The sequence below is a fragment of the Perognathus longimembris genome, chromosome 7, assembly GCF_023159225.1.
Source record: "Perognathus longimembris pacificus isolate PPM17 chromosome 7, ASM2315922v1, whole genome shotgun sequence".
Taxonomy (NCBI): domain Eukaryota; kingdom Metazoa; phylum Chordata; class Mammalia; order Rodentia; family Heteromyidae; genus Perognathus; species Perognathus longimembris.
In genome coordinates, this window is record NC_063167.1 from 36,737,351 (window position 1) to 36,763,289 (window position 25,939).

General features: G+C 49.5%; 1 protein-coding gene and 1 non-coding gene across 2 annotated transcripts; one reads left to right on the forward strand and one right to left on the reverse strand.

The window, feature by feature from the left end:
- On the forward strand, window positions 1-25,939 carry LOC125355681 (proprotein convertase subtilisin/kexin type 9-like). Its single transcript, XM_048352121.1, has 16 exons — window positions 1-189; window positions 2,803-2,994; window positions 3,852-3,961; window positions 6,428-6,518; window positions 6,724-6,865; window positions 9,189-9,385; window positions 9,976-10,159; window positions 11,131-11,308; window positions 12,057-12,201; window positions 13,059-13,227; window positions 14,674-14,858; window positions 16,520-16,709; window positions 23,895-24,193; window positions 24,562-24,738; window positions 24,997-25,088; window positions 25,843-25,939. Exons 1-16 carry the CDS (start codon window positions 1-3, stop codon window positions 25,937-25,939), a joined length of 2,637 nt encoding a protein of 878 aa, XP_048208078.1.
- Window positions 17,900-17,961, reverse strand: LOC125355828. The gene has a single exon (XR_007211756.1). It is a non-coding gene; the product is annotated as a small nucleolar RNA SNORD72 (small nucleolar RNA).

Here is a 25,939-nt window from a genome sequence, read left to right on the forward strand (position 1 = left end):
ATGGGCACTGACGGCTCTGGGAAGTTGTGGTGGCGGCTGCTGCCCCTGCTGTTGCTGCTGCTGCTGCTGCTGAGCCCCACGAGGTCCGGAGCCCAAGAGCAGCTGGACGGAGACAGGGAGGGCTTGGGGCTCTCCCTGCCGTTGGAGTTCCAGGATAGCTCCATAACCATCATATACCGGAGCTCCGAGGTGCGGGCAGGAGGGGGCTGAGGAGCGGTGTTCCCTGGTATAAGGGAAAGTCTGAAGCTAAGATCCAGGAGAGCCTTCTGCTCTTTGGGACACCAGCTTGCGATGCTGGGATCTAGGCACGGAGGGTGGGGAGCTATGATGACCAGAGCTGCAGGGTCTCATGACCGTGCATGGCTGTGCTTGGAGGCAGAGGGTCGCGGGAGTGACTGGGGTGGGGGCGAGGACTTGGGGCGCGTTTAGCGCCTGCCTGGGATGTGGCTGCAGCCCCGAGGTGGCACAGAACCGCCCTCTCAGCAACGCGCTGGGAGCAGCAGGCATGGCACGGACGGGCTCATAGCAGTGCCTCCCTGGCATTGGGAGAAGCCTGGACAGGGCCCTATACTTGCTGGGAGTCTTGGAGAGAGGGGGCTTTGGGAGAACAGGGGTTTAGGACACAGAGGAGTGGGGCAAGGGAGTTCTCCATGCCTTGGCACCCTACCCTACCTAGGGCTGAGTCTTATCCAGCTGAGGGAAAGCACAAACTAAAGTGGGTGGGGTGGAATTAATCCGGAGGCCGCTGGGTCAAGGATTAGGGGAACCTAGGTTGCAGGGTTGGGGGTGGTGTTGCAATCTGGCCTACCTGGTAGCCAAGATCTGAGGGGCTGGGCCTTGTGCCCCACCACCTTACCCCTGAGTGGGGCTCCCTGAGATCTCTTCACACTTGTGCCCCGGGCTGTGGAAAGCTTTGGAATGGGATGGACTGCAGATGTCACCTTGGGGAGGCGGTTCGAGAGTGGGGGCTGGGGCTCTGTTGCCTGGAGGTAAGATCCAATGAAAGACGGAGTCCCAGTGTCCTCTCACTAATGGTGACCCAGCAGTCCCTCAACCTGAAGCCTGCAGTAAAAGAGGTCTGAGGGTTCTTCCTCAAGTGGGAGAGGAGGAAGGAGTAGGAGTTCAGCTGGTCACAGCTTGTGAGGCCCCAGAGAGATGGCTTGTCAGAGGCAGACAGTTGCTGTCTCCTCCTGGCCTCACTTGCCTTGCTCTGCCTCAGGGAATGGGAAAGGTCTGCTGACCCCAGGGCCATGTGCTGGGCTGCAAGCCGCCAGGCCCTTGTTCTGCTCGTAACAACTTTTCATCTTATTCCCCAGTCTTTTTTCACCTTCTCAAGGGATCTTGTGGGGCTGTGGTGAACTTAATAAAGCATAAGCTCAAGGTAGGGTGCACACCTGTAATTCCAACATTGAGGAGGATGAGGTAGGAGGAATGTGAGTTTGAGGCCAGCCTGGCTTCAAAGCAAGACTAGATCTAAAAAATTAATTAAAATAAGAAAAGAGATCATAAAGAGGGCATTTCTAGTCACCACTGCCCAGCTCCTGCTGCCCTTCCATCTCTACTGAAGAAGACTGGGTATCCCGTCCTAAGAGGTGACCAAGCAGAGGCTGGACAGTCACGTGGACCAAGTCCTTGAGGGGGGTGTTTATCCCCCTGGAGTTTGTTCCAGGAAGTCCCTCAGGCTCACATATTCAACCCATGAGCGTTTTGGTGGAGTTAAATTTAGAATGTATTTTTTAAAAAGCGAATTGGGCTTTGAACTGAGGGCATTGCCCTTGCTAGGGAGGCACTCCAGCACTTGAGCCAGCCCTCCAGCCCTTTTGTGTTCCCAATTCCTTATTAGCCTACATTAAATATGTAAAGGGTTTATTGTGTTATTTACATGCATGCATATAATGTACTTGGATCAAATCCACTGCCTCTATCTTGTTCTGGTTATTTTTGCTACAAGGTCAATGGAGCTGGGATGATAGGTGCCCACTACTATATCCAGCTATTGTCTGAGATGGGGCCCTTTAGGAGCTGTTGGACTGGGACAGGGTAGAGCAGGTACCATGTGAATGATACAAAGCAGACTGCTCAGGCCCACAGCTGGCCCTTTAATCATAGAGAGGCCATACTGGCCCAGAATGGAAACGTTTTTGTTTCTTACAAGCAGAAAAGAATTTTAAACCTATCCTTTTATTAAGACAATGAGAAACTGAGGCCTACAAAGACATTTCCTGTGGAAGCAGTATTGCCCTGATTCCCTGGACTTGGGCATGATACAAGTATTACATTCTGTAATACAGAGACAGGCACAGGGAGGTTAAGTGGCTTGCTCTTGGCTGCACAGCCAGTAAACAGTGGATGGGGTAGGGTCTCAAGTCCCTATTTTTCTGTCTTTGAGGTCTGTGAGGGTTCTTGTGGGGCTGCTTCTGGAGGGGAGAAATGGAGATGTGTTAGACTGGGGAGGAGTTGGGACACTGGGCTGACTAGGAAGGATGGCTTTTGGACAGAGCTGTGGAGATGACCAGATCTGTCTAGAGCATGCAGAGCACACAGAGGCAACAAGGGGACCTGGTGCTGAGGGCCACCCACAGTTCCCCTAGGGATGGGCGCCATGTTTGGAAGTGTGTGAATCTGTTTGTGGTTGATGTCAGTGTGAAATTGTGTGTGTTGGGGAGGGTTTAATCTCTACTGAATCAGCTCCTATTTGTAGTCTCTCTATGCTCTAGGTCTCTTTGGCTCTAACTTGATCTATAGACAGGGATGGGTCTTTTATTTGAGGCCCTCATGTTCCTTTTCCTCTTTTGGGGACAGAGTTCCTGGAAGGTGCCCAACACCTACCTGGTGGTGTTCAAAGAATCCCAGAGGCAGGAGATGGAGAGGATTGTTAACTACCTGGAGGCCCAGGCTAACAGTGAAGGCTTCATGTTTGAAGTGCTGCATGTCTTCAAAGACCTCTTCCCTGGTATCCTGATGAAGTCTGACAATGTGGGTGCACTGGACATGGTGAGCCCCAGCTCAGGCATGCACTACAGCAGGCTGGGGAGAGGCCTCCGTGTGCTCCCTGGCATACACTCAAGGGACAGTCCACACTGAGTACTGGTGGGTCTCTAGCTCAGTGATGCCAGCCTTCTCAGGAAGCTTCCAATTCCTCTGTGATTTTATCCATTCACCCTCATTTGAAGCACCAGGGATCCCAGTGCAGAGGGAACATACAGCCCCACAGGGTGGTGCTGTGCTCCCAGATGCTGACCTTATGCTGGTGCAGTGCAGCCTGGGCCCAAAGTTAAGGTTAGAGAAGGGTTAGGGATGGTCCAGGATGATGTGCTAGTGGGGTATGCTCCAAGGCAGGGAGGGGGTCGAGCAGACACACTCTGCTCCTAAACTCCTGCTGGTTCCCACTGCCCCCATTGGCTAAGCACGCATAAAGGACCACAAAGGGCCTAGCACTGTGGGCTGAAGACAGAAAGATGGGGAAGGGAGTGGACACACAAGGTAGCCATTGCTGACATCCTGAATTAGGCATGGAATCCAGGCTCCAGCGACTTCCCTCACTGTTCAGCCTGCCTAAAACTGGCACTGCTTGGCTCCCAGATGAGATGTGGAAGTCAGAATCGCTCCTGCCACTCACGTGGAGCTCAGCTACCAGTTGTGGGAGCAATGGTTCCTGCTCCCCTCCTCTACTAGGATAGGAGTGAGGACCTGGCTTGCCTTCTGGTCCATGGGAGGGGACTGTGGGATACAGTGAGCCAGGCTGGGGACACTGTTGTGATCAGGTGGCAAGTTCTGGTTGTTGCTGTTTAAGTGACTCATGAAATTGAGATCCTGTGTCCTTGGCATCTGAGGTCCTGTGGCTGAGGCAGGAGAATTTCATCGAGGAGGATTCCTTGGCCTTTGCACAGAGTCTCCTCTGGAGCCCGCATCTGATTTCTCCTCTGTGGAACCAGTCTTTGAATGGTGTATGGCAAATGCGGTGGGTTTCTCCTGAGTTGGACCAGTTGAAGAGCTTCAACCACAGCAGTAAGACCACAGCTACCATCTGCTCCTGTGCTAGGACCTCACTTGCCCATCTTTTCTGTTCTCTCTTCTCCCCATTCAGGACAGCGCCCCCTCCTGGTGCTCTATGCACAATGCAGGGACATATGCCTAAGGTTCTCTATTCTACCTTTCTATTTAAAAATTGGGTCCTTGAACTCAGGGTCTGGGTGCTGTTTCTTACCTTTTTTTCTGCTGAAAGATGGTGCTCTACCTTTTGAGTCACAGCTCTACTTCCAGCCTTTTCACTGGTTAATTAGAGATAAGAATCTCACAAACATTCCTATCTAGGCTGGGCTTTGAACTGCCGCCCTCAGATCTTAGCTTCCTGAGTAGCTATGATTGCAGACATGAGCCACTGGTGCCTGAATAACCACAGTTGTAATTCTTTTTTCTCATCTTTCCAGCAGGCTACTCTGGCTGGAGGAGGAGGCTGGACTTGACTGTGACTTACAGTCTCTGGTCTCTATAAGGCTGGGTCCTCAAAACAAGACCAGATCTCTGGAGTTTCCTTTGTCTAGGTTCCTAGTTCCCACCCTCCCTCCCACCCCCTTCCACACCACTCACCTCCAGGCCATTCTGCCCGTTTCCTTCTGCTTGTACAGAGGGAAGAAGAGGAGGAGACCAGGAAAATGGCTGTGTCTGGTGGGGCTTCACAGTGGCATTGAACTGGGGAAGGCAGTAAGGGCCCCTGCTTTGAGAGAGGCTCAGAGGTTCTGGCTGGACTGTGTAGTGTTGGACGAGCCTGGCACAGATGCCTAGAACTGATTGTGCTAGTTAATTGGAGATGGAGTCTAGAGGAATTTTCTGCCCAGGTTGGCTTTGCATCATTAATGCTCCACATCTCACCTTCCCAAGTATCTGGGATTACAGACTTGAGCCACTGGTGCCCAACATCATTCTTCCTCCACCCCTCCTTATAGTCTTGGAGTTTTCACTCAGGGTCTCATGCTTGGTAGGCAGGTCTCTATCACTTGAGTCATTTATACATCAGTTACTTTTCAGATAAGGTCTCATGTTTATGCCAGAAATATGATATCTGGACCACAATCCTCCTTATTATGCTTGTTGAGTAGCTGGGAAGACAGGCTTGTGCTGCTGTTCCTAGCTATTGGGTGACATGTGGTATTGTAAACTTTTTGCCTGGGGTGAACATGTACCATGAAGCAAGGTTTACAGATGTGAGATACTATGTTTAGCCTTCCTTTTCATTCTTGAGTAAAGCCAATTTGCATTTATTTAGTGATACTGGTTCATCCTGGATGATCTTACCTGGAGAGCCTTTACTTGGACCACACTTGGAAGACGTTTTCTTCTAGATAAGGTCTGGTGGTGGCACTGGAATTTGAATCCAGGACCTCGTGTTTATTAAGTTGCCACTTGAGCCATATCTCTAGCCTCCAGATAGGTCTAAAAGGATGTGGCATGTCTTTTCTGTAGCCAATGGTGACTAGCTCTCCTGTGGGCATGGAGTAGACAGAGTCTGTTTCCTGTCCCCTAGGGATGCCCATGGTGTCCTTGTCCCTCCCTGGAAGAGTTGGGGGACAGGTATAGGGAGCCCCTTGGAGAGTCTTCTCAAGGGTTTGGCTGGAGGAGGATCTTTAGGAGCTGTTGTACTGGGACAGGATAGAGCAGGTATTATATGGACAGATCTCAAACAAGCTGGATAGGCCAAGCACTGTCCCTTCATTCACAGAGAGGCCATAGGGCACAGGTGACAAGCCTGTTTGCTATTCTCAAACCCAAACCTTGTAAGAGAGTATAGAGGAGTGGTAGTTATGTGGAGATAGGTGGAACATAGCATCAGGTGGCCAGAAGTCAAGGAATGCCAGAAGCCACCAGAAGGAGGACAAGGCCAGTGAGGCTTCTTATTCAGATTCTTCACAGGCAGTATAGCATGGTTGATCTCTTGACCTTAAATTTCTGGTCTCTAGAACTGCAGTTCTAGTTGGTCACCCGGGCAACCATAGAGCTCATGCTGTGTAATCCTGCTCAAGAGGACCAGTAGTAGGAGCAGGTGACTGAGGCCCTGCCCCTTGGGCTGCTCCCAGCCAATGACAGAGCTCAAGATGGAGCTGGGCCATCTGAGTTGATCACAAGACCCAGTAACAGACAGCATGCTATTGGGGCGTCTCCTGACTCTCTCTCATTGGCCAGCTACATGGCTTTGGACAGCTCTCAAGTCTATGTCTCACTGGCCTGATCAGTAAAATAGTCCTACTAGGAGGTAGCTCATGATGACTTTTGGAAGATTGAGTGTATCTATATTCCTTAAGACAGTGTCCTTAAGACATATAACATCACTTTCCTGGTTCTCCTCTTTCTTCTCTACCACATTGTCACCATGGAAAGACAAGGACAACCCTGTGGAGGTGTATCTCTTGAGCACTGCCATCTGGCCCAGACACGAGGAAATCAAGGACAGGATCATCATCTCTAACATTGGGAAGGTGCCTGAGGAGGAGTGGATGAACAACAGTGCACACAGGACCCAGGTGAGCCGCCCTTCCCCAACCCCATCCTGAAGGTAGGTGAGGACCACAAGAACTGGAGCACTGTGGCTCCTCCCCAGCCATCACTTTCCATCTTCAGGACTCAGTTGTAGGGGAGGAAGGGTGGGCATTGTCAGTTCATCCGTGGCCTTTTGGGAAATCATGGAGTGGGCGGTTTTCTCATCTAGTCCTTGTGTTGGTGGAGCAGGAGGCCAATTGTGAAAGCCATGGCACCCACCTGGCAGCAGTGGTCAGTGGGAAGAATGTCGGCATAGCCAAGAACATCAACATACATAGTGTGCGTGTGCTCAACTGCCAAGGGAAGGGCACGGTCAGCGGGATCCTCATGGGTGAGTGGCAGCTCCCATTCTGTTGACTTTCCATCTGGCCATGGAGGGGAGGGGCTGAAGGACAGGGAGGAACAATGTTTCCACACCTAGGAGGGCATGGTAGGCTCTGCCACAGAGTTCCAACTGTGGACCTGGCAGAACCCTCAAGGTAGCCAGTACAGGTGAGAGACTTAAGGCTGAAGGAAGCAGATACCCAGCCCAAGTTAGCCTCTGCTCCATGCTGCTCCTCCATTCCATGCTTTCCTCTTGCTCTGTGGACACAAGGTCATTTGTCATCTAGGCTTAGATCTCCACAGACCCTGAGGAGACAGAAAGGAAGCCAGCTTCCCTTCTGGGGTTGGTGTGGAGGGGGAGGGGGCTCAGTGCTCCCACGTCTGGCTTCCCCTGTCATCTGGCTAAGTAGACATGGTGAGGGAAGTGGCGACCTATTGTCCAGACTGTCCCAGGTTATTTCCTCCACTGAAGGGAGAGGAGAGGTTGGGCCTGGGTCCCACAGCTAGGCCTGTGGTGGACATGACAGGGAACAGAGAGGCAGCTCTGGCTTACTGAGCTTCAGTGGCCAAATGGTGAGCCAAAGGCTCTGCATGGCACATCTGGGACTGACAGGTGACATCTATTAAATAGTGACAGCAGCCAGAGAGGGTGACTTGCCCAGGGTCACAGAGCCTGGGAAGAGGCTGGCTTAGGGTCAGGACAACTGATTGACCTTCCCCAAGAGCCCAGGTCCCAGGTCAAGCTGACTGCATGTACCCCAGTAGGGATACACTGCCCCAAATCTTATTCACAGAGAGTCCCAGAATTGTGTTCCTTTACAGGCAGGAATCAATAGCCCCTGGCTCATCACAGTGATCCCCTATGCCTGCCTCATCTTCCTACTGATTGACCTTGGCCTTGATCTTTAACTCCCATCAGCCATCAGTGAGTGGAGGGAAGGCTTTCATGCTGGGCCTGGCACAGGGAAGAACACCTCCTCTTTGGAGTCTCAGTCATGGCATCACCTGGCCAGAGCAGGGCTCAGCACAGAGGAACTGTTTCTTCCACCATCAGGAGCAGTTCATCTGTCCACAGAAGACTGAAATGGGGTGTGATATGAGTTCAGAGCTTTGCACACACCATGTCCCTAATAACTACAGCTTTGCTTTGCTTGTGACCCCTCACCTCCATGTCTTCTCCCCTCTCCTTCCTCAGCAGCTGTCTCCTAGGCATGTGGCTGGCTATGAGACTCTAACTCCTATCATGGCCACAGGGGCCCAGATCCAGAAGGGGCCGAGGGGTTGGTCTAGTGACAGCCATGTGACAGCAGAACCTGGTCACGTGGGCCAGTCTGTTGCAGGATCCTGAATAAGGTGGGGTTAGACCCCTGGTCTCCAGGCCATGCTGGGTGGCCAGAGCAGACCACAGTTTGAAGGGGCCCATCCTCAAAGGCTGGCCATCAGCTCCCCTTGGAGCCCTGGAGACATCCAGAGTACATGTGCCTGTTTATACAGTGGGGTTGACAGCTGGCAGCAGGCAGCCAGGACAGGTTCCGGTTCCGTGGGTCCAGAGCTCTGAGGGTCATTGGAGTGAGGCCTAGAGTGTGGTGGGCGATTTTGAAGTTGGCCCTTCATTCTCGGAACACTAGTCTTCCCCCTCAACACCTGTTCCCTGGAAAAGTATAAGGAGAGGTTGTTGTGAGGATCTTGTAAACAGGAATACTGAGGCATCTGAGGAGGCAGCAAGTCCCGGGGTTGCTGTTTACAGCCCTAGTCATGATCAATGGCTTCCATGTGCACATATGGGACACATATCCTTGTGTGTGTGTGTGTGCGCACGCGCATGTGAGTGCTTGTGTGTGTTTATGTAATGAGATTTGAAGAGTGGTCTTGCCGTCTGGCTGGTGAGCCTGCAATCTGCAGGGCAGGCCGGGCAGACTAGAAATGCCTGCAGGCTCTGACCCCTCAGTCCTGAGTCAGAAGGTTGTGTGGAGGCAGAATTCCTCTTTCTTTGAGCCATCATGTGATTGAGCAAGCCCACTACCTTAATAGAAGCCATTAAAAAAATGAAAAAATTATTTAATATTTAATGATTTAATATAACTACATGGCTATATATTCATATATAACTATATGTAACTATATATATACATATATATATATAACATCTATCTATCTATCCATCCATTGTTTTGTCTATTTATATATCTATATCAGAACTTAGATTCATTTGACCCAACATTGCCTAATCAGGTTGACAATGCAGAACTATCACTGCTGTTTAGTAGGCAAGGGGCTGGAGGAGGGCAGTGTGTCCACTCCAGGCAGTCATCCTGGCTTTGTTCTTTCAGGCTTGGAGTTTATTTGGAAAAAGCTGGTCTCCAAGCCCCCCAAGAGGTTGGTAGTGCTGCTGCCCCTGGTGAGTGGCTACAGTAGGAGCATCAACAGTGCCTGCAAGCGCCTGGCAAGGGCTGGGGCAGTGCTGGTGGCCGCGGCGGGCAACTTTCAGAGCAATGCCTGTGCCTACTCCCCGGCATCGTCTCCTGAGGTAGGTGCTAGCGTGGCTAGAGTGAAGTTAGTTCTGCCCCCCACACAGCCCCTCCCATACTCCTCCTGAAAATCATCCATCTGTGCCATCCCTCCTCTTCTGAGTGACATTTGCAGAGCCACTGCTTTGTGTGGGGCTTGTCTGAGCCTGACAGTAGCAAGTAGGGGACAGGTGTCCCATTTCCAGAATTCCTGTGCCCTGGAAGGTGAGAAAATGCAGAGGCAAATCGGGGCTGCAGGCTCTGCCCTCCCTTTCCCCAGCCTCCCTTCCCCCACTCTCATGCTTCAGTCCAACAGGGGTGCCCGCAGATGCTGAATTGAAAAACACTAGCACCCAGCTTTATCCTTGTGGTTTGCCTCACTGAACTCTGGCTTCTTGATAACCAAATTGTCTGTTTAGTGTTTGTCTCCCATTAAGAACAGTCTCTATGGGCCATGGGGAGTAGTGTCTGCCCTTGGGCAGTCTTTGGTATCAGCTGTGCCCAGGAGACAGATTTTCCTCAGGAGGGAACATTTTCATGGGGCTCATACAGGTACATAGGAGTTGATCAGTCTGCCCCTGCAGCCTTTCCCTCAACTGTCACATTCCAGGTCATCACAGTAGGAGCTGTTGATTCCCAGAACCAGCCTTTCACCCAGGGACCCCTTGGGACCAACTATGGCTCCTGTGTAGACATCTTTGCTCCTGGGAAACTCATTGTCAGTGCTGCCAAAGACTGTGACATTTGCTATGTAATGAAGAGTGGGACTGCACAGGCGGCTGCCCACGTGGCTGGTGAGTCAGTCACTACTCCACTGTCTGGGCCACCAGGATTCCAGCAGCTCTTCAGACCAGATCCTCCATGTGCCAGGCTCTGGGCTGGAGGACCAAATGGGCAGGCCTGGTGGTGATGGTGCCATTTTGCATCCCTGGTGTTTTGTGGATAAATAGGGGTTCACCTGGTGAACACAATGGCAAATACCAAATCCTCGAGGTAGGACAACAAGAAGTCTTGGCTCTTTCTTTCTTTCTTTCTTTCTTTCTTTCTTTCTTTCTTTCTTTCTTTCTTTCTTTCTTTCTTTCTTTCTTTCTTTCTTTCTTTCTTTCTTTCTTTCTTTCTTTCTTTCTTTCTTTCTGCCAGTCCTCAGAACTCAGGGCCTAGGCACAGTTCCTGGACTTCTTTTCCTCAAGGTTTTTTTTTTTTTTTTTTGGCCAGTCTTGGGCTTTCAACTCAGGGCCTGAGCACTGTCCCTGGCTTCTTTTTGCTCAAAGCTAGCAGTCTGCCACTTGAACCACAGCGCCATTTCTGGCTGTTTTCTCTATATGTGGTGCTGAGGCATTGAACCCAGGGCTTCATGTATATGAGGCAAGCACTCTTGCCACTAGGCCATATTCCCAGCCCCTTTCTTTCTTTCTTTTTTTATTGCCAGTCCTGGGTCTTGAACTCAGGGCCTAGGCACAGTTTCCGGGCTTCTTTTCCTCAAGGCTACTACTCTACTTGAGCTGTAGCACCACTTCTGCCTTTTTCTTTTTATATGGCACTGAGGAATTGAACCCAGGGCTTCATGCAGGCTAAGCAAGCACTCTGCCACTAAGCCACATTCCAGCCAAGATGTCTTCCTTTCTAGCTTTCACTAAGCAAGGGATTGTAGATGACCTCATTTTGGGAATAGAACATGATGTATATATGTGTGTGCTAAAAGGAGTTCCCAGGTAGGCAGGACTGCCAGGCCATCACCTTATCTGACCTCTCCCTCCTCCACCAGGCATTGCAGCCCTGATGCTCACTGCTCAACCAAATCTCACTGTGGCTGAGCTCAGGCAGAAGCTGATCCACTACTCTATCAGCAACGTTATCAACACCACCTGGTTCCCAGAGGAAGAGCGAGACATGACCCCCAACCTAGTGGCCGCTCTGCCCTCCACCACCCAGGAAACAGGTGAGCAGGGCAGGTTGGGAAGCAGAGGCCAACCAGGGCTGTGAGAGGACTTGTGATGGTGACAATCCCTAACTTGGTCTATAGAGGGACTGTCCACATCAGTTAGGACTGGAAGCTTGGTGTTACAAGTTAAAAAAATTTTTTTTACTTTATTGTTATTGTAGAGGGGATGTACAAAGGGATCACAATGACATAAGTCAGGTAATGAGTACATTTTCTTTCCATACAGTATCACCTGTTCCCTCATTTTCTTCCAGTCCCTCCCCTGTCCATCCATAGGTTGAACAGTTTACTTTCATCAATGTCCAATGAATTCCACTTTTTCACCCTTTTACCCTCAAGTTCTGTCCCCTCCTCCCCACCCTCCCACAGGGTAAAGAGGATGGAACCATCAAACATGAAAAAGAAAAGAAAGAAAGAAAGTCTTTCATTTCTAGATCTTGGGAGTTTATTTCAGTATGTATATTATTTTATGTAAATATGAAGGGGCACTTAGGCAGTGAGCCTTTGAGATTCTCTCCTAAAAGTATCCCCCTTTGGTCTCACTGTATGTGAGTATGTAGAATCCTGCGTAATTTGTCATATCCCAGTGCATTTTTTATCTTCTGCATATCAGAGAGAACATACAGGTTTTGAAAGCTTCATGTGCTATCAAAGCTCCTCTTCCTCACTTCGGACTGAAGCTTTCTCTGGAGTCCCCTGGGGGTCCTGCTGGCCCACAAACTCCCAACTCATGGCCTTGTTGCAGATAGACAGCTGTTCTGCAGGACTGTGTGGTCGGCACCCTGGAACCTCAGGCTGACAAATGCTGCTGAAGCTCACTGTGACCCAGAGGAGGAGCTGCTGGGCTGCTCCAGTTTCTGCCAGAGTGGGAATCGGGAGGGCGAGCGCGTGGAGGTGAGTTGCCCCACTCTGCATGCCCAGTCCTCTGGATTCAGGTCCTTATGTAAACTGTAAAGGCCTAGTCAGGGCCAGTTATCCCCGGGAGATTCAGAACACATAGCACCCACATGGGCACAGGACAACCATGCTTAGGCTCTCTGCCTTGCCTAAAGCCATCTCCAAGCTGGGTGCCAGTGGCTCATGCCTCTTATCCTGATGACCTAGAAAGCTGAGATCTGAGGAAGGTGGTTCAAAGCTAGCCCAGGCAGGAAAGTTCATGTGATTCTTATCTCCAATTAAGCTAGAAGGGGAGCTGCAGCTCCAGTGGTAGAGTGCCAGTCTTGAATGATAAAGCTAAGGGACAGCACTCAGATCACAAGTTCAAAAGCAGTACTACAGTACTGCACTCCCCACCCCCTCATTAAAAAAAAAAATAGAAGCCCAACCAGGGTGCTCAAGTTGGGAAGACAGAGGCTCTGTGAGTTGGTAAACTCAAAGATGCAGAAGCAACTGATGGAGTTTCCAGATGCTGGGTGGCCCTGCAATGCATAGAGGGCTTGGTGGTGAGGTGGCTGAGCATTTCTGTACCCAAGTCAATTCAGGGGAGGTTTCTTGGGAGAGGCCTAGTGGGCCAGGGAGCCCGCAGGCCCTGTGCTGCTGTCTCAGGTCTCCTTGTCTCCACTTGGAAGCCATTGTCTGTGTTGAGAAGAAGCCATCGCTGAGCTGCCCATGGCAGGACAACCTGCCTGGGGGCCAAGCAGTGCTGAGGGCTCAGGAACCAGAATAGGCAGACTGGGTCCCTCTCAGTCTAGGTTCTCCAATCCCCAAACCTCTTCAAAGGAACAAGTTCCCATTTCTCTCTTTGCTCTTAGACAAAAGGGAACAGACGCATTTGCCTGGCATTTGGATACGGCCATGTTTCTGCGGTGGCCCGATGCTGCCTGCTCCCCAAAGCCAACTGCAGTGTCCATACAGCCCCTCCAGCCTTGATGCGAATGAAGACCTATAGCCACTGCCCGCATCCTGACCATGTCCTCACAGGTAGGGGACTGTTCCTGCCAGGGTGAGGAGGACGCCCCATCTCCTGCTGCATCAAAGACTTGTCCCACAGGCTTGGTCCCCATGAGTGTGAGCAGCAGATTTGGGAGCTTCAGGATCCATAGTCAAGTGGGATCTGTAACTTGCATGCTGTGTGGCCAGGGCAGGTGGCTTCACCTCTCTCTGCCTCCCCTGCCTCAGTGGCAGCGATGAGAGTGGTGACACACGGGCATGGAGTCTTTCCCAGCTGTGTCGGTGGGTAGCTGCAGTTCAGGCCTGTCAGAAGTAGGGCACTGCTCTGGTGGAATCCAATCTGCTGCTCAGTAGCTAGCAAGTTATCAGCCTTGTGCCTTAGTGTCCTCATTGTGATGCTTAGCCTGGGACAGTATGCATTCCGGTGGCCATGTCATTGACTATTACTCTGAAGTCCTTTCTCTGGTCTGGGCAATGCTCTGTCAAAAACCTTCCAAGGAAAGTGTTGGGAAGTCATGGAGGAGGGCCACACATAGGAGCTAGGGACTGTTGCTCTTGGGCTGGAGCTGTGCTCAGATGGAGCTTGGTGCCAGAGTGAGTTTGGGGGGAATCGAGGGAATTATCTGGAATCCCTACCTCAGGAGCCGATGCTTGGACAGCTAAGTACTGAGGAGTCTGAAGGTTCTGGAATAGTAAGGATTAGGTGGGGTTAAAACCTAGCTGTGTTGGCAGCAGTCAGCTGATCCCAGTGGCTGGAGCCTTGTCTATCACAAGAGCTCCATGTGGCTGCTGGCCTGGCAGGAAGCCTGGCTTTTGGTAAAACCATCAGAGCCACAGGCACTCACTGTGTAGCCCATGCCCAAATTCCCCCAACAGCTAAAGTTTCTGGGTGCCTTTCTACAGTCACACAGCTAGGACAAGAGCTCTGGTCGTGGTTACCATAACCCTCATGTGGACAGAGCCCAGGTCCTACATGGGCAGTACTGGGACTTCCCAGGCATGTTTCTGCTTCAGCTAAGCAGAATCTCCGTGAGTAGATGCTATTGCTTTGGCTGTCTTACAAATAGGGAAATGGAAGTTTCATGAAGTCCAGCAAACTGTCCCTGATTTTATAGCCAGGTGTACCCGACTTCCAAGCCCACAAACCCAGGGTCATTCTGAGCTTCTCCTGGTGATGGATGGGGAAGGACTTGAGGAGGGAAGGGTAGTTGAGGTAAGGAGTAGTTGAGGAGACCACGTATTTCACAAGTAACTATGGTCAGGGCAGTTGAGCTGCTCTCCCAAGGTCCTACAAGACATGTCAGCTGCACAGCTAAGCCATAAGTGCTATTATTGCTCAGGCCAATGTCTCTGCTACTCAGAGCTGCTCCTGGGTTTCCCTGGCTTTGGACCCTAAAGAGAAAGGGGTGTGTTTGAAGGAAAAAAGATAGTGGGTCCCCCACATTCAGTGTCTGAGCTGGCCCTCCTCTGCTCCAGGCTGCAGCTCCCATTGGGGAATGGAGAACCTTGGTGTCTACCTGCATACTACACAGAAGCACCGTCTTGATCAGCTCAGTTGGTGCTCAGGGCACAAGGAGGCCAGTGTCCATGCTTCCTGCTGCCATGCTCCGGGCCTGCAGTGCAAAATAAAGAAGTACAGGGCATTGCGCCCCTTGGAAAAGGTGAGGGGTTGGGGTTATGGGCTGTGGGGTGGACATGACTGAGGCCTGCATCTTCTTGGGGTGGTCAGTACACAGAAGAGGAGGACCTGAGCACCTCTGCTGTCATGTGCAGAGTGTGGAGGGGTGAGGTTGATTTTTTAATACATATATTTATTATCAAACTGAATTATAGAGAGGTTACAGTTTCATACATTAGGCATTGGATATATTTCTTGTACTGTTTGTTACCTCGTCCCTCATTCCCCCCTCCCCCTTTCCCTTCCCCCCCATGAGTTGTTCAGTTGTTCATTTTCACCAAACAGTTTGTAAGTATTGTTTTTGTAGTTGTTTGTCTTTTTTTACCCTGTGTCTCTCGATTTTGGTATTCCCTTAGTGTGGAGGGGTGGGGTTGATTTTTTTAAAAAAATCATACTAGTAAGATTTGCTCTCAAGAACTTCTGTCTCCTTTGAGTATAGCACACATAAATATGGCATAAAGAAATGAAGTGCTGAGGCTGGATACAATAAGGTTGTACTGAATGTCTTCCACCTGATACCATAAAGAAGAAGGTGGATTTCAGTTTGAGGCCCACCTGGCAGAAAGTAAAGCAATGCTATCTAGACAAATAAATGAGAGAGAGAGAGAGAGAGAGAGAGAGAGAGAGAGAGAGAGAGAGAGAGAGAGAGAGAGAGAGAGAGAGAGAGAGAGAGAGAGAGGAGGATTGCATAAGGTTTGGGCCCACCTGGACAAAACCAAAGTGAGATTGTATCTGAAAAATAAAGCAAAATGAACTGGAGTTGTGACTCAAGTGGTAGTGCTTGCTTAGCATTTATAAGTTCAAATGCCATTATTGCCTTAAAAAAAAGCAAAAGCAAGCCAGGAGCCTGTGGTTCATGCCTGTATTCCTAGCTACGTGGGAAACTGAGATCTCAGGATTGGGGTTCAAAGCCAGCTGGGGCAGGAAAGCCCATGAAACCCTTACCTCCAATTAACTGCCAGAAGTGGAGTTGTGACTCAGGTCTGGAGTTCAAATTCCAGGATGGTCCCACATATGCATACACACACACACACACACACACACACACACACACACACACACACACACCCTAATACCTGTGCACTTAACAAAACTACTGGGAGTTAGCTCAGGGCTGGAACACCTGAGTAGCCATAGAAGGTTGGAGGAAGAAGGAAGGTCCCTGAAGAGACGATGGATCACACTTGTAGTCCTGGAGGCTGAGAGCTAACCTGTAGAGCCCAAGGCAGGAGAAGTTTGGGGCCTAAGGGTGGTGGTTCTGGACTGGACTGGGGATGAGTGTGAACAAGGAGTGGAGGGCTGTTGCAAGGTCTTGTGGAGCCCCTGGGGAGATGGAGTTGCCACTTCTGGGTGGGGAAGGCTGGGGGAGGTGTGGCTTCTAGAGAAGTGGGGGTGAGAAGGGCTTTGGTTTGTTTAGATGTCTATCTGGGCCCCAGTGCCTGGTTAGGCTGGGGCAGAGACACCATGAGTGAGCTGTGGACTGTGATGGGTGCAGCCCCTTTGTGGTGTGAGGTACAGAGCCGAGCTGGGTGTCCACACTTTGGTCCCCACTGAGGGTTGCTGGAGGGACAGTGAAGCAGGTGGCTTAGTGACCTGACGATGCATGGGGACTGAGGCTCACTTGTCCTCCCTGGACTCTGGCAGGTCACCGTGACCTGTGATGCAGGCTGGACCCTGACCAGCTGCAGTGCCCATCCCGAGACCTCTGTTACCCTGGGAGCTTTCCCAAAGGACAACACATGTGTGGTGAGGCACCAGCGCACTGACAATACAGCAACAACCAGTAATGAATTTGTAATAGTCATTGCCATCTGTTGCCGGATCCAGCCCTCAGGCCAGCCATAGAGCCGATGGAAAGACCTCAACCTGCCTGGTGGTACTGACCAGGGCAAGGGCTGCAGTGGGGGATGCTTGGCCTGAGAGAAGTTGGTCTCATCCTGGGTGCCCTTCCCTGTGAAAAATATCGGAATACCCTCCATCAGGAGCAAGACTGGGTGGTGTTAACATCAATGGGGGTCTCCTCACAGCCCAACTAGTGGGCAAATTCACCTTTCATGAGCATTTGCCTCCAGGAGTTGACACTCTCCTGGGGGAAACCCTGGGGCTAAAAGGGGCCAGTGTTCGCTGGAACAAGTGAGGGTGACCGGTGCTGGGGGCCTTTATGGTCTTCTCACTATTTAGAAACTCCTTTGGACTTATTGATTGAGCCCCACCTAAGACAAGAATGTCTCAGGCAACCATAGGGCCATGCCTCACTTTCTCTCTGTTATCCTCACTCTGCTCCAGCTCTAGCAATGCCCATGACTGGGATCACCTGCAGTAGAGGGGGACAGATAGCATCACCATTTCTAAGCCCTCTTCTGCCCTACACCATCTACAGTTGCACCCAAACTTCATGGAGGAAGAAACTGGGCCAGTCGGGGGAGGGCCTGCCGGGCACACAGGTGATATAAAGGGAGGTGGCAGGGTTGGCACCTTATTTCTGTGGGGAACATGGTGTGAAGGCAGCCAGATCCTCCCCTGCTTGCTCTAGGTCTGCTCCCTGGGGGCATGGGCCTCTCCTGTGGTGGTCTCCCTCATGGGGGCACCCACATGAGGAGTGTAGGTGACATGTGTAAGGATTGGCTGCCCACAGATGAATATAAAAATAAATGAACACTGGTCTGTCCTTTGGGTCTCTGTTGCCTTTGTGTGCCAGTTATGGGACTTGAACTCAGGGCCTGAGTGTTGTTACTGAGCTTTTGTTTCATTCTACCCCTTGAGCCACAGCTCTACTTCCAGCTTTTTGAGTAATTTACTGGAGATAAGAGTCTCATAGACTTTCTTTTTATTTTTAACCAAAACATTTGTTGTATGTCTAACCTTTGAAATTCTCAAGATGAACTGGATGCTGCAACAGCTGCTCTCTTGGGTTTAGGTGTTGTTTCTTCACAGAGTTCATGCCTATGTCATGTTAAGATAAAAAAAAGTTACTTTAGCAGTATCAATACATGCCTTTTAATTTATATTTAACAATTCTTCACAAGCTTATCTCAGTCAGATGCTGAAATCAGTATGGAATTCATATGCTCAGACTCTCACAGACTTTCCTGCCTGGGGTGGAACTGAGATCCTTAGAGCTCAGCCTTCTGAGTAACTAGGATTAGAGGCATGAGCCATTTCTCTGTTGCTCTTTTGTAGTAAGCAGCTTCTATATCCTGTTTTTCTTTGGTGACTTGATACTTATTGCAGGCTTTGAAGCCATTTTTATTTTGTAGTTGTATTTGAGTGACAACAAGAGTGCTTTGCCCAGGTGGGACTGATGGAAGACCAGGAACTCCCTCTGGGTGCTCATCTTACAGGAGTGCAGTGAATGTCAACCTTTAACCTCCCCAAGGAACACACACACACACACACACACACACACACACACACACACACACACTTGTGGTGCCTCATTCTATGATCTGCTCTACCACTGAGCCCAATTCTGAGCCCCTTTCTCATCCCAGACCCCAGTCAAGAGGTCAGGGTCTAGCATAGTGAATGTTGATGCAACCCTGTTCACAGACCCGCAGATGCTGCCTGAATGATTGGGGTTCTTGGCTTGAAACAAAGCATGGCATGTGACTAGATTTCCAACTATCATGCTGCCAGTGAGCTGTATTTTGTGCCACACTGCAGCAAAAGTCCCCCTTCCTCATGGTGGGATGGTGTCTGCCAGATCAGCAAGACCCCAGACAAGAACAAAGACTAAGCATGAATAAACTTAAATTTTCCTGTATGTCTTCTATTTCAGTCTGCAGTGACCTCTTCTGGCAGTAGGTGGCACTCTCGCTCAGGTTTCTGCACCAGATCTAGAGCCATATGATTTAGGAGCTTTTCTGGGGGTGGGGGTGGGGTGGGGGGTGGCTAAAGGAAAGTTTCTGGCTCTTGGGAGACTCTGGGTCACAAGAGTTTGGGAGAGGCTGGGTAAATACAGTACCTACAATTATCTACTACTTTGTTCTGGACCCCTAGTAAAACTCATTCTACTCATTTCAGGCTGAATTTAAGTCTTTATTGGGCCATGAGTGCTATCCAGTTTGGAGGAACATAGTTATGCTAGGCCTCCCTATTGAATTAATGTAGCACATGATGTCTTTATTCATTTTAGAAAGTATAGTTATCTCATTCAGTGTGGGACCTCTTGTCTCCAGCTAATGTTGCTGACTGCCACTGGTTTTAGGTAATTTCTATCTCCACACAGCTAATATAAAATTGATGGGATTTCAACAGAGCCAGAACTTCTCTCAACCTGTCTTCTGATAATTCAGTGTTGTATGTGTGAAGTGCGCTATAGTCATTGGATGATAATAGCTGCAATGTCAGATCTGTATCTCCACTTCCACCATCACTTCTGCTTACTCCTTCCCTAAGGGCCCAGGACTGACCCCAAACCAGCTGGATTGATGCCTGAGTCTAAATAGCTTTCTATAGATAGTTGGCAGCTTGTAGCTGTTATTCAAGAGAAAGGTCCTGGCCTGCCAGGAAAGAAGTGTCTGGACTAACACTGGAGAGAGGACTCATGTGAACTACACATGACACACGAATGAAAACAGACAAGGAAACTAGCTTTATGTGGAGGAGGAACACGATTTGGACTGGGTAGTGAATGCCCTGGGAGAGCCAAAGCTCCAGAGACGACGTCTATAGATCATTAGCCTGAGTTTGTCATCCTTGTCCAAGCTTTTCAAAGGAGTCCTGGGAAGAGAAAAGATCTCAGAAGGGTTAGGACACTCACAGCCCCTTACTGCAGAGTGGCCCTGACCCCCAACCAGAGCACTGTGGGAAGGGAGCACAGCGCCACCTAGTGCCAGGCCTCAGACTCATGTGCTCCAGCTCCCCACAGGGTCCTATTGAGGTATTTGGAGAAATATGTCTGTGAGATTCACTCACTCATTTTTGGAAAATTTATTTTATAGTCAAGCTAAGATCTCTTGTCACACACAAACTGAGTTTAGAGTTAAGATTCCTCCCTAGTTTACCTACTTTCTTTCAAAAATTTATAAATAAGATTTTGTACACAGAGATGGCAGAGGAAAATTCCATTCTGCTTGTTCAGAAGCTCAGAAGGTCATGGTTTGGAGAAAGGAGATCTCCATATGATTGTTCAGGTGGAGGAGAAATTTTATTATAAGAACCAAACCTGCAGGCGTGCACAAGGTGGAGGTGTACAGAGAGGGGACTTATTGCCATTGAGGTTATACAGGGAAAGGGCGGGGAGGAGGTGTGGCCACAGTGGAAGAGGAAGTGACCCAGAGCCTGGCACCATTATGCAAGGTTTGAAGAAAGGAGATCTCCATGTGGTTCTTCAGGCAGAGGACAGTTTATCATAAGAACTAAACCTCCAGCCCCCATGAGATGTAGGTGTGTAGAGGGGGGACTTATGATGGGGACTGAGGGTATATAGAGAGACGTCAGGAAGGAAGTATGGCCACAGTGGATGAGGAAGTGACCTCAGAGCCTGGGAAGGCACTGTTTTCTTCAATGCTGGCCTTCCTGGGGCTAGGGCAGGCTGCAGCTTAGAGAATTAAACTGGAGCCCACCTACCACAGGGGGACTTTTGCAGGAGGACAGTAGAAAAAAGGGCTCAGCAGGGAAGTTGTCACCTCTGGCATATGAACCCACAGATGCAAAAGCAACCCAAAAAAAGGTGATGGTTGGGGATGGTTAGCCCTTTCTGACTTGGCAAAACTAGTTGACAGTGACAATGTGGCACTTCCCAAGACTCCCAAGCTTTGCACAAGGTGAGGGAAATACAGCAGAACATGTATCTAAAGCCAACAAAGGCTGAAACTGTGAGCAATTCAACATGTAATAGGTACACAATGCGGGATAGGCCTGTGTTTTCAACTTCCCCTTTCTTCTACCCTCCTATCCTACTGCCAGCACCTCTGAATCTGATGAGTTATAATGGTACACTGGGAAGTACAACTAAATGAATGGGTATTCAGCCACCACAGAGATTTCTGAGGAAGTTACTCTTACATCTTGCTTTTTAGTATTAGTCATTGTGGAGAAATAAAATTTCAAGGTGACTCTCAGTATCAAAATTATAACAAAACAGTGTCTCCCAACCAAGACACCTAACTTCATATGCAGCCAATGCCAAGGGCCACAACAGTTATGGATCAGGTAAACACAAATTATTGCAGATCAGCTAAGTAAGGATCCAGAAACATAACAAGTAAAAAAAAAAAAATCTGGATAAATGGGATTGCACCAAACTGCAGAGTTTCTGCCTAGCAAACAGCATGGCTAGCAAGATAAATAGAAATCCCAGGGGGCTGGGAATGTGGTTAGTGGTAGAGTGCTTGCCTAGCATGCAGGAAACCCTGGATTCCATTCCTCAACACAGCATAAACAGAAAAGGCCAGAAGTGCCGCTGTAACTCAAGAGGTAGAGTGCTAGCCTTAAGCACAAAGAAGCCAGGCACAGTGCTCAGGCCCCGAGTCCAAGCCCCAGTATTGGCAAAAAAGAAAAGAAAACAAAATCCCAAATGATTGCAGATCACATGGTTTGAGACTATAGTTTAATCACTGTATCTCCAAGCGCTAAAAAGATAAATTTTAAGAAGTCAAATTGAACAAAAATTATATCTGAAAGTGTTTTTAATTTCACTTAAAATGTGTTTTGTGCTAGGTGCTGGTAACTTACACATGTAATCCTAGCTACTCAGGAAGCTGAGATCGGAGGATAGCAGTTCAAAGCCAGCCTGGGCAGGAAATTCTATGCGACTATTATCTCCAGTTAACAACCTAAAAAATGGAAGTAGAACTGTGGCTCAAAGTGCTAGAGCACTGGCCTTGAGCAAAAAGAGCTAAGGGTAGCACCCAGACACAGTTCAAGCTTAATGACTGACAAAAAAAAAACCACATGTGTTTTGTGAGCAATCTATAACTTTCTTAGGATTGACAGCCAAGGGTGTCGCCTGTGTGACAGCAGAACACAGCAGTTTGTTGTTTGTTTTTGAACGTGGAGATTTTAATGCTATTTTCAGTCTTAATTGAATCAGAAAATACCTTCAATGGCTTAGTGAACATTCCAGTTTTGATCCTGATAGCATTTCCTCAAGGTCCAACCTATGCCAGAGCTCTTAACCAGACTTGTGGGCAATGCCAGGTGGAGAGGGAGACATATTAAATACAAAGGTCTGTGTAAACGCAATTCTTCAGCTACCACTTTACAGTGAAAGGGAGTTTTACCACATATCTTTACATTGCTTTAAATGGGATATTCCTACTCAACATGACTGTAACATTAAAAATTTGCCCCCACACACCAAAAGGCAACTCACCTTTCACCCTTAAAGTATAAAAACAAAGGAATTTCTCTTGTGGCAATAGAGAAAGCCACCGCTTACCCCTCTCGTGTGTGTTCATGTGATAGGAGCTTGGCAGCAGCTCTGTTTCCTTAATTCTCCACACAAGTGTCAACTCACATGTGGGACATGGATCCACTTGCTGGAGTTGGTTTGCCAACATCTCCCAACCTTCTAGGGGCCAAAAAAAACTTTCCTTCAGAGCCAATGGCCCTCCAGAGTCAACTTTCCCAGCTCTCCAGGCTCCTCTAAGGGCTTTGAGCATAAGATTCTGCTTTCCTGAGGTACCAGGCCCCCAAAGTGGTCAGGTGCTAGGCACAGTTTTCTAAGGGTCAACATTGCCAAGCTCACCAATCATCATGGGAGATTCTGATCCCTGTAACAAAGACCAGGAAATTAAGGTTCATATAGTTAAAATGAAGGAGGAGGTTTTCTACACCAAGTCCCTTATGTGTGTTCTATATGTCTTCATCTAACCCATTAAATCCATGTCTATTAAATGGTAATAAAATACAACGAATCCTTGTACTTTGACTATTGATTATGCAAAACATTTCACTTAAATAGTCATGTTTAGTCACAATCCCCACAAATAGGCTGCAATTAGAACTGCAGTGAGCAAGAGGACCAAGCAGAGAGGCATTAACACTGCACTGCGCTTGCTGCACAGGCTCTGGTTCAGGGAGTAGAACAGCAGCCTTGAGTGATTAAAGCTAAGGGACAGTGCCCAGGCCTTGAGTTCAAACGCCAGTTCTGGTACAAAAAAGTTTTCCTAATGAAAAATTGAGAATGGTGTTTTAATCCAGGGAGGCACGTGGGGGTGAGGACAGCCTGGACCATGGAGGCTCCAGGCTCATCCCTGGGCTTCTTCCTGCACACTTGTTACCCAACCCACAGAACACTTCAGGGTGTAGGAAGTTTCTGGGTTGACTAGGATATAAATATATGGGAACAGAATTGTTGAGGGTGGAGACAGCCAATGAAAGCTTTTGAGTATCTGGTGGTCTGGGGGAGATACAGTTATCTGTCGACTAGAAAGAAGTAACCTTCACAGAGAGCATGAGCTGGGGTTTTCTAGGTTAAATAAGAATTCTTCTAGGCAGAAGCAGAGCATGAGCAAAGTAGTAATGAGGGACTGAGGTGAACGGGTGAGTGAGGCTGCTGGCAGGTAGGGGGAGCAAGGCATAGATAGAGAGGAACAGGGCTGAGATGCCATAGAAGCCAGCTGGACCTTCCCCTTCAGTGGGTGGATTAGGGAAAGGGAGCAGCTTTGCTGTGTGGGAAAGTGTGTCACTGATATCCAGAAGCAACAGAGTTGAGGGAAGGCAGACCAGTGGTGAGGCTGCTTTTCTGTAGGTGGGAAACATGGCATCAGGGTTTGAACCCATGTCTGCAGGAACTGAGAGGACATCCAGTCCACTCCATGTGGCATGCGTGAAGGGGCTGGGGCAGCTCCAACTCCACACCTGGGCTGACTGGTCACGATTGTAAAGCATAGTCAGTGAGATCCAGCATTCCCCTGTGCGAGGATGAGGAAGGGAATGAGTGCAGAGCTAGCTGGTGGAGATGTGGAGTCTGACAGCTGAGCTGGAGCAGGGAGAAGGGGAAGGTCTGGAAAGGAGAGCAGACCCTCTGCCTCTGAGCCCCCACTCCTTATTCCTGCCTGCTCTGCCACAGCCCTGAACCTGGTGATGGTGACAATCTTCGTGATGATGGTAGTATTGGTTTTCAGTGCTAGTGTTGGTGTTTATCGTTGTAGAGGTGATGGTGGTTTTGATGGTGATGGTAATGGTAATGGTAGTCTTGGTGATTATGGAGGTGACGGTGATTGTGGTGATGGTAATAGCGGTGGTGATGATGGTGATGATGGTAATGAGATGGTGATAAACATTGTGATGGAGGATATAGTCATGATGATAGCGATGATGATGGTAATGTTTATGTTGGTGATGGTGGTGATGTTGAAGATGATGATGGTAGTGTTTGAGTCATGAGCTAACAGAGAAGAAACAACATCTCAGAAGGTCAGAACCAGCTGGCTACAAGGGATTCTGCTATGAAATATTATGTGTTCACCATGTTTTGTTTAGTCTTCGTGTCAGTGGGCACATGGGCTTCTGTTGTGCATAATGATGGCTGACTGATCATGGATAGGCAAGGCTAGCCCCATGGCCCAGAAGAATGCAAAGAGGCTCTGGGCAGAGGAGAGGTGACTGTCTTGGGCCAACAGCAAGGACCAGGGAGAGGAAGGAGCCTCACTAATTCTCCCCAACCTTAGTCTCCTTCTGCCCTGTCCCATCCGCCTCCTTCATGACCTCCCTCCTCTGTGTCCCCTTCTGCCCAGCCACTGGAGCTGCACACGCAGAGACTGCTGGATCCTGAGAATTTGGGAACTGGCTGTGAACACCACTGCTCCATCCACTTCTCTGTTTCTGCACAGCCTCTGCTCCACAAAGCTCATGACATTGACCTGCTTTCCATTCATTCACTGCCTATGAATGAAGGGCCTTCAGCATGTCAGGTTTGGGATGAGACCTCAGGGAAAGGAATGGTGAGACTTGAGTTCTAGGGCAAATGGTTTCTCACACATTGCTTCGATTAGGGACAGAAACCAACCACCACTGGAGCCATGCTCTCAGCAACACCTCCCTTGTCAAATGGAGGTCAGGCCAAGTCCCGGTTCTCTTCCTGGACACCCAGGGAGATCTATCTACTGAGGCTCTGGCACTGTAGAAGCAGCTGTGGTCAGATTCAGAGGCTGTCTCCCTTTTCCCTGAAGGCTGCCTTTGTGCCTGCTGACTCTGACTTCCAAGGTTCCCTGTTCCTGAAGGAATTAGGCCTGCTGGAGAGCATACTGGCTGACTTGAATAGGTAAATGTAGGGGTGGTCTTATCCTCCCATCAGGAGGAGAATGGGAGAAACAGGTGAGAAAGCATCAGGTTGTTTTGGAGCTATATTTTCTTTTCTATCTCACGTCCCAGGGGCCTGCAGCAGCAGCTGGATTGGTGTACTGTGGGAACAGGCCAGTTGCTGTTCTTGAGGCTAGGTCTCCTCCCGAGCCTCCTGGTATCTTGGGGAGGGTCAAAGGAGCTTACCACCAGAACCTGGCAGACCAGGAGTCAGCAATAACTAAGGAGCAATACCAGGGTCTCCCATGTGTACCAGGAAAATAACTACATCTGCCTGGAGCCTTGGACTAAAGTAAGGGTCTGCTTAGGAGTCTAGGACCCCATGCACCTCCATGGAACTGTTCTTCATTTTTCCCTCATAGCATGTGGTTCCCTTTGAGACATCAAGCGAAGGGAACACAACTGAGAGTCAGACTTGGGGTTGGGCCCCAGTCTGCCATTAAATTGACTCACTGTGTGAAACCTCAGCCTTGTCATCTATGTATGGGTACAGAAAGATCTACTGCGGGCTCTTGGTGAGATGTGTGGGATCTCATTTCCAGGACACACAGGCCAGGGAAGGATACTGAGGGGACTGAGTGGATTGTTTCCCACTTGCCTATTCCCTGTCTGTCTGTCTGTCTGTCTGTCTGTGTCTGTGTCTCTGTCTCTCTGTCCCTCTCTCTCTCTCTCTCTCTCTCTCTCTGGGCCCTCAGCCACTAGCCCCTTCATGTCAGGCTATGGGAGGAAGCTGCCTATGACCAGAGCCTGCCCAACTTCAGCCACATCCAGATGAGGGTCATGGGCTACAGTGAGGAACCCACCCGCTGCTGA

Bases quoted from the DNA above. Each gene is read 5' to 3' on its own strand.
- LOC125355681 (XM_048352121.1), top strand. From the start codon at position 1: ATGGGCACTGACGGCTCTGGGAAGTTGTGGTGGCGGCTGCTGCCCCTG. The intron at 9,386-9,975 runs GTAGGTGCTAGC...GTCACATTCCAG, and splicing joins CCCCGGCATCGTCTCCTGAG to GTCATCACAGTAGGAGCTGT. The intron at 24,194-24,561 runs GTAGTGTTTGAG...CCTTCTGCCCAG, and splicing joins TGATGTTGAAGATGATGATG to CCACTGGAGCTGCACACGCA.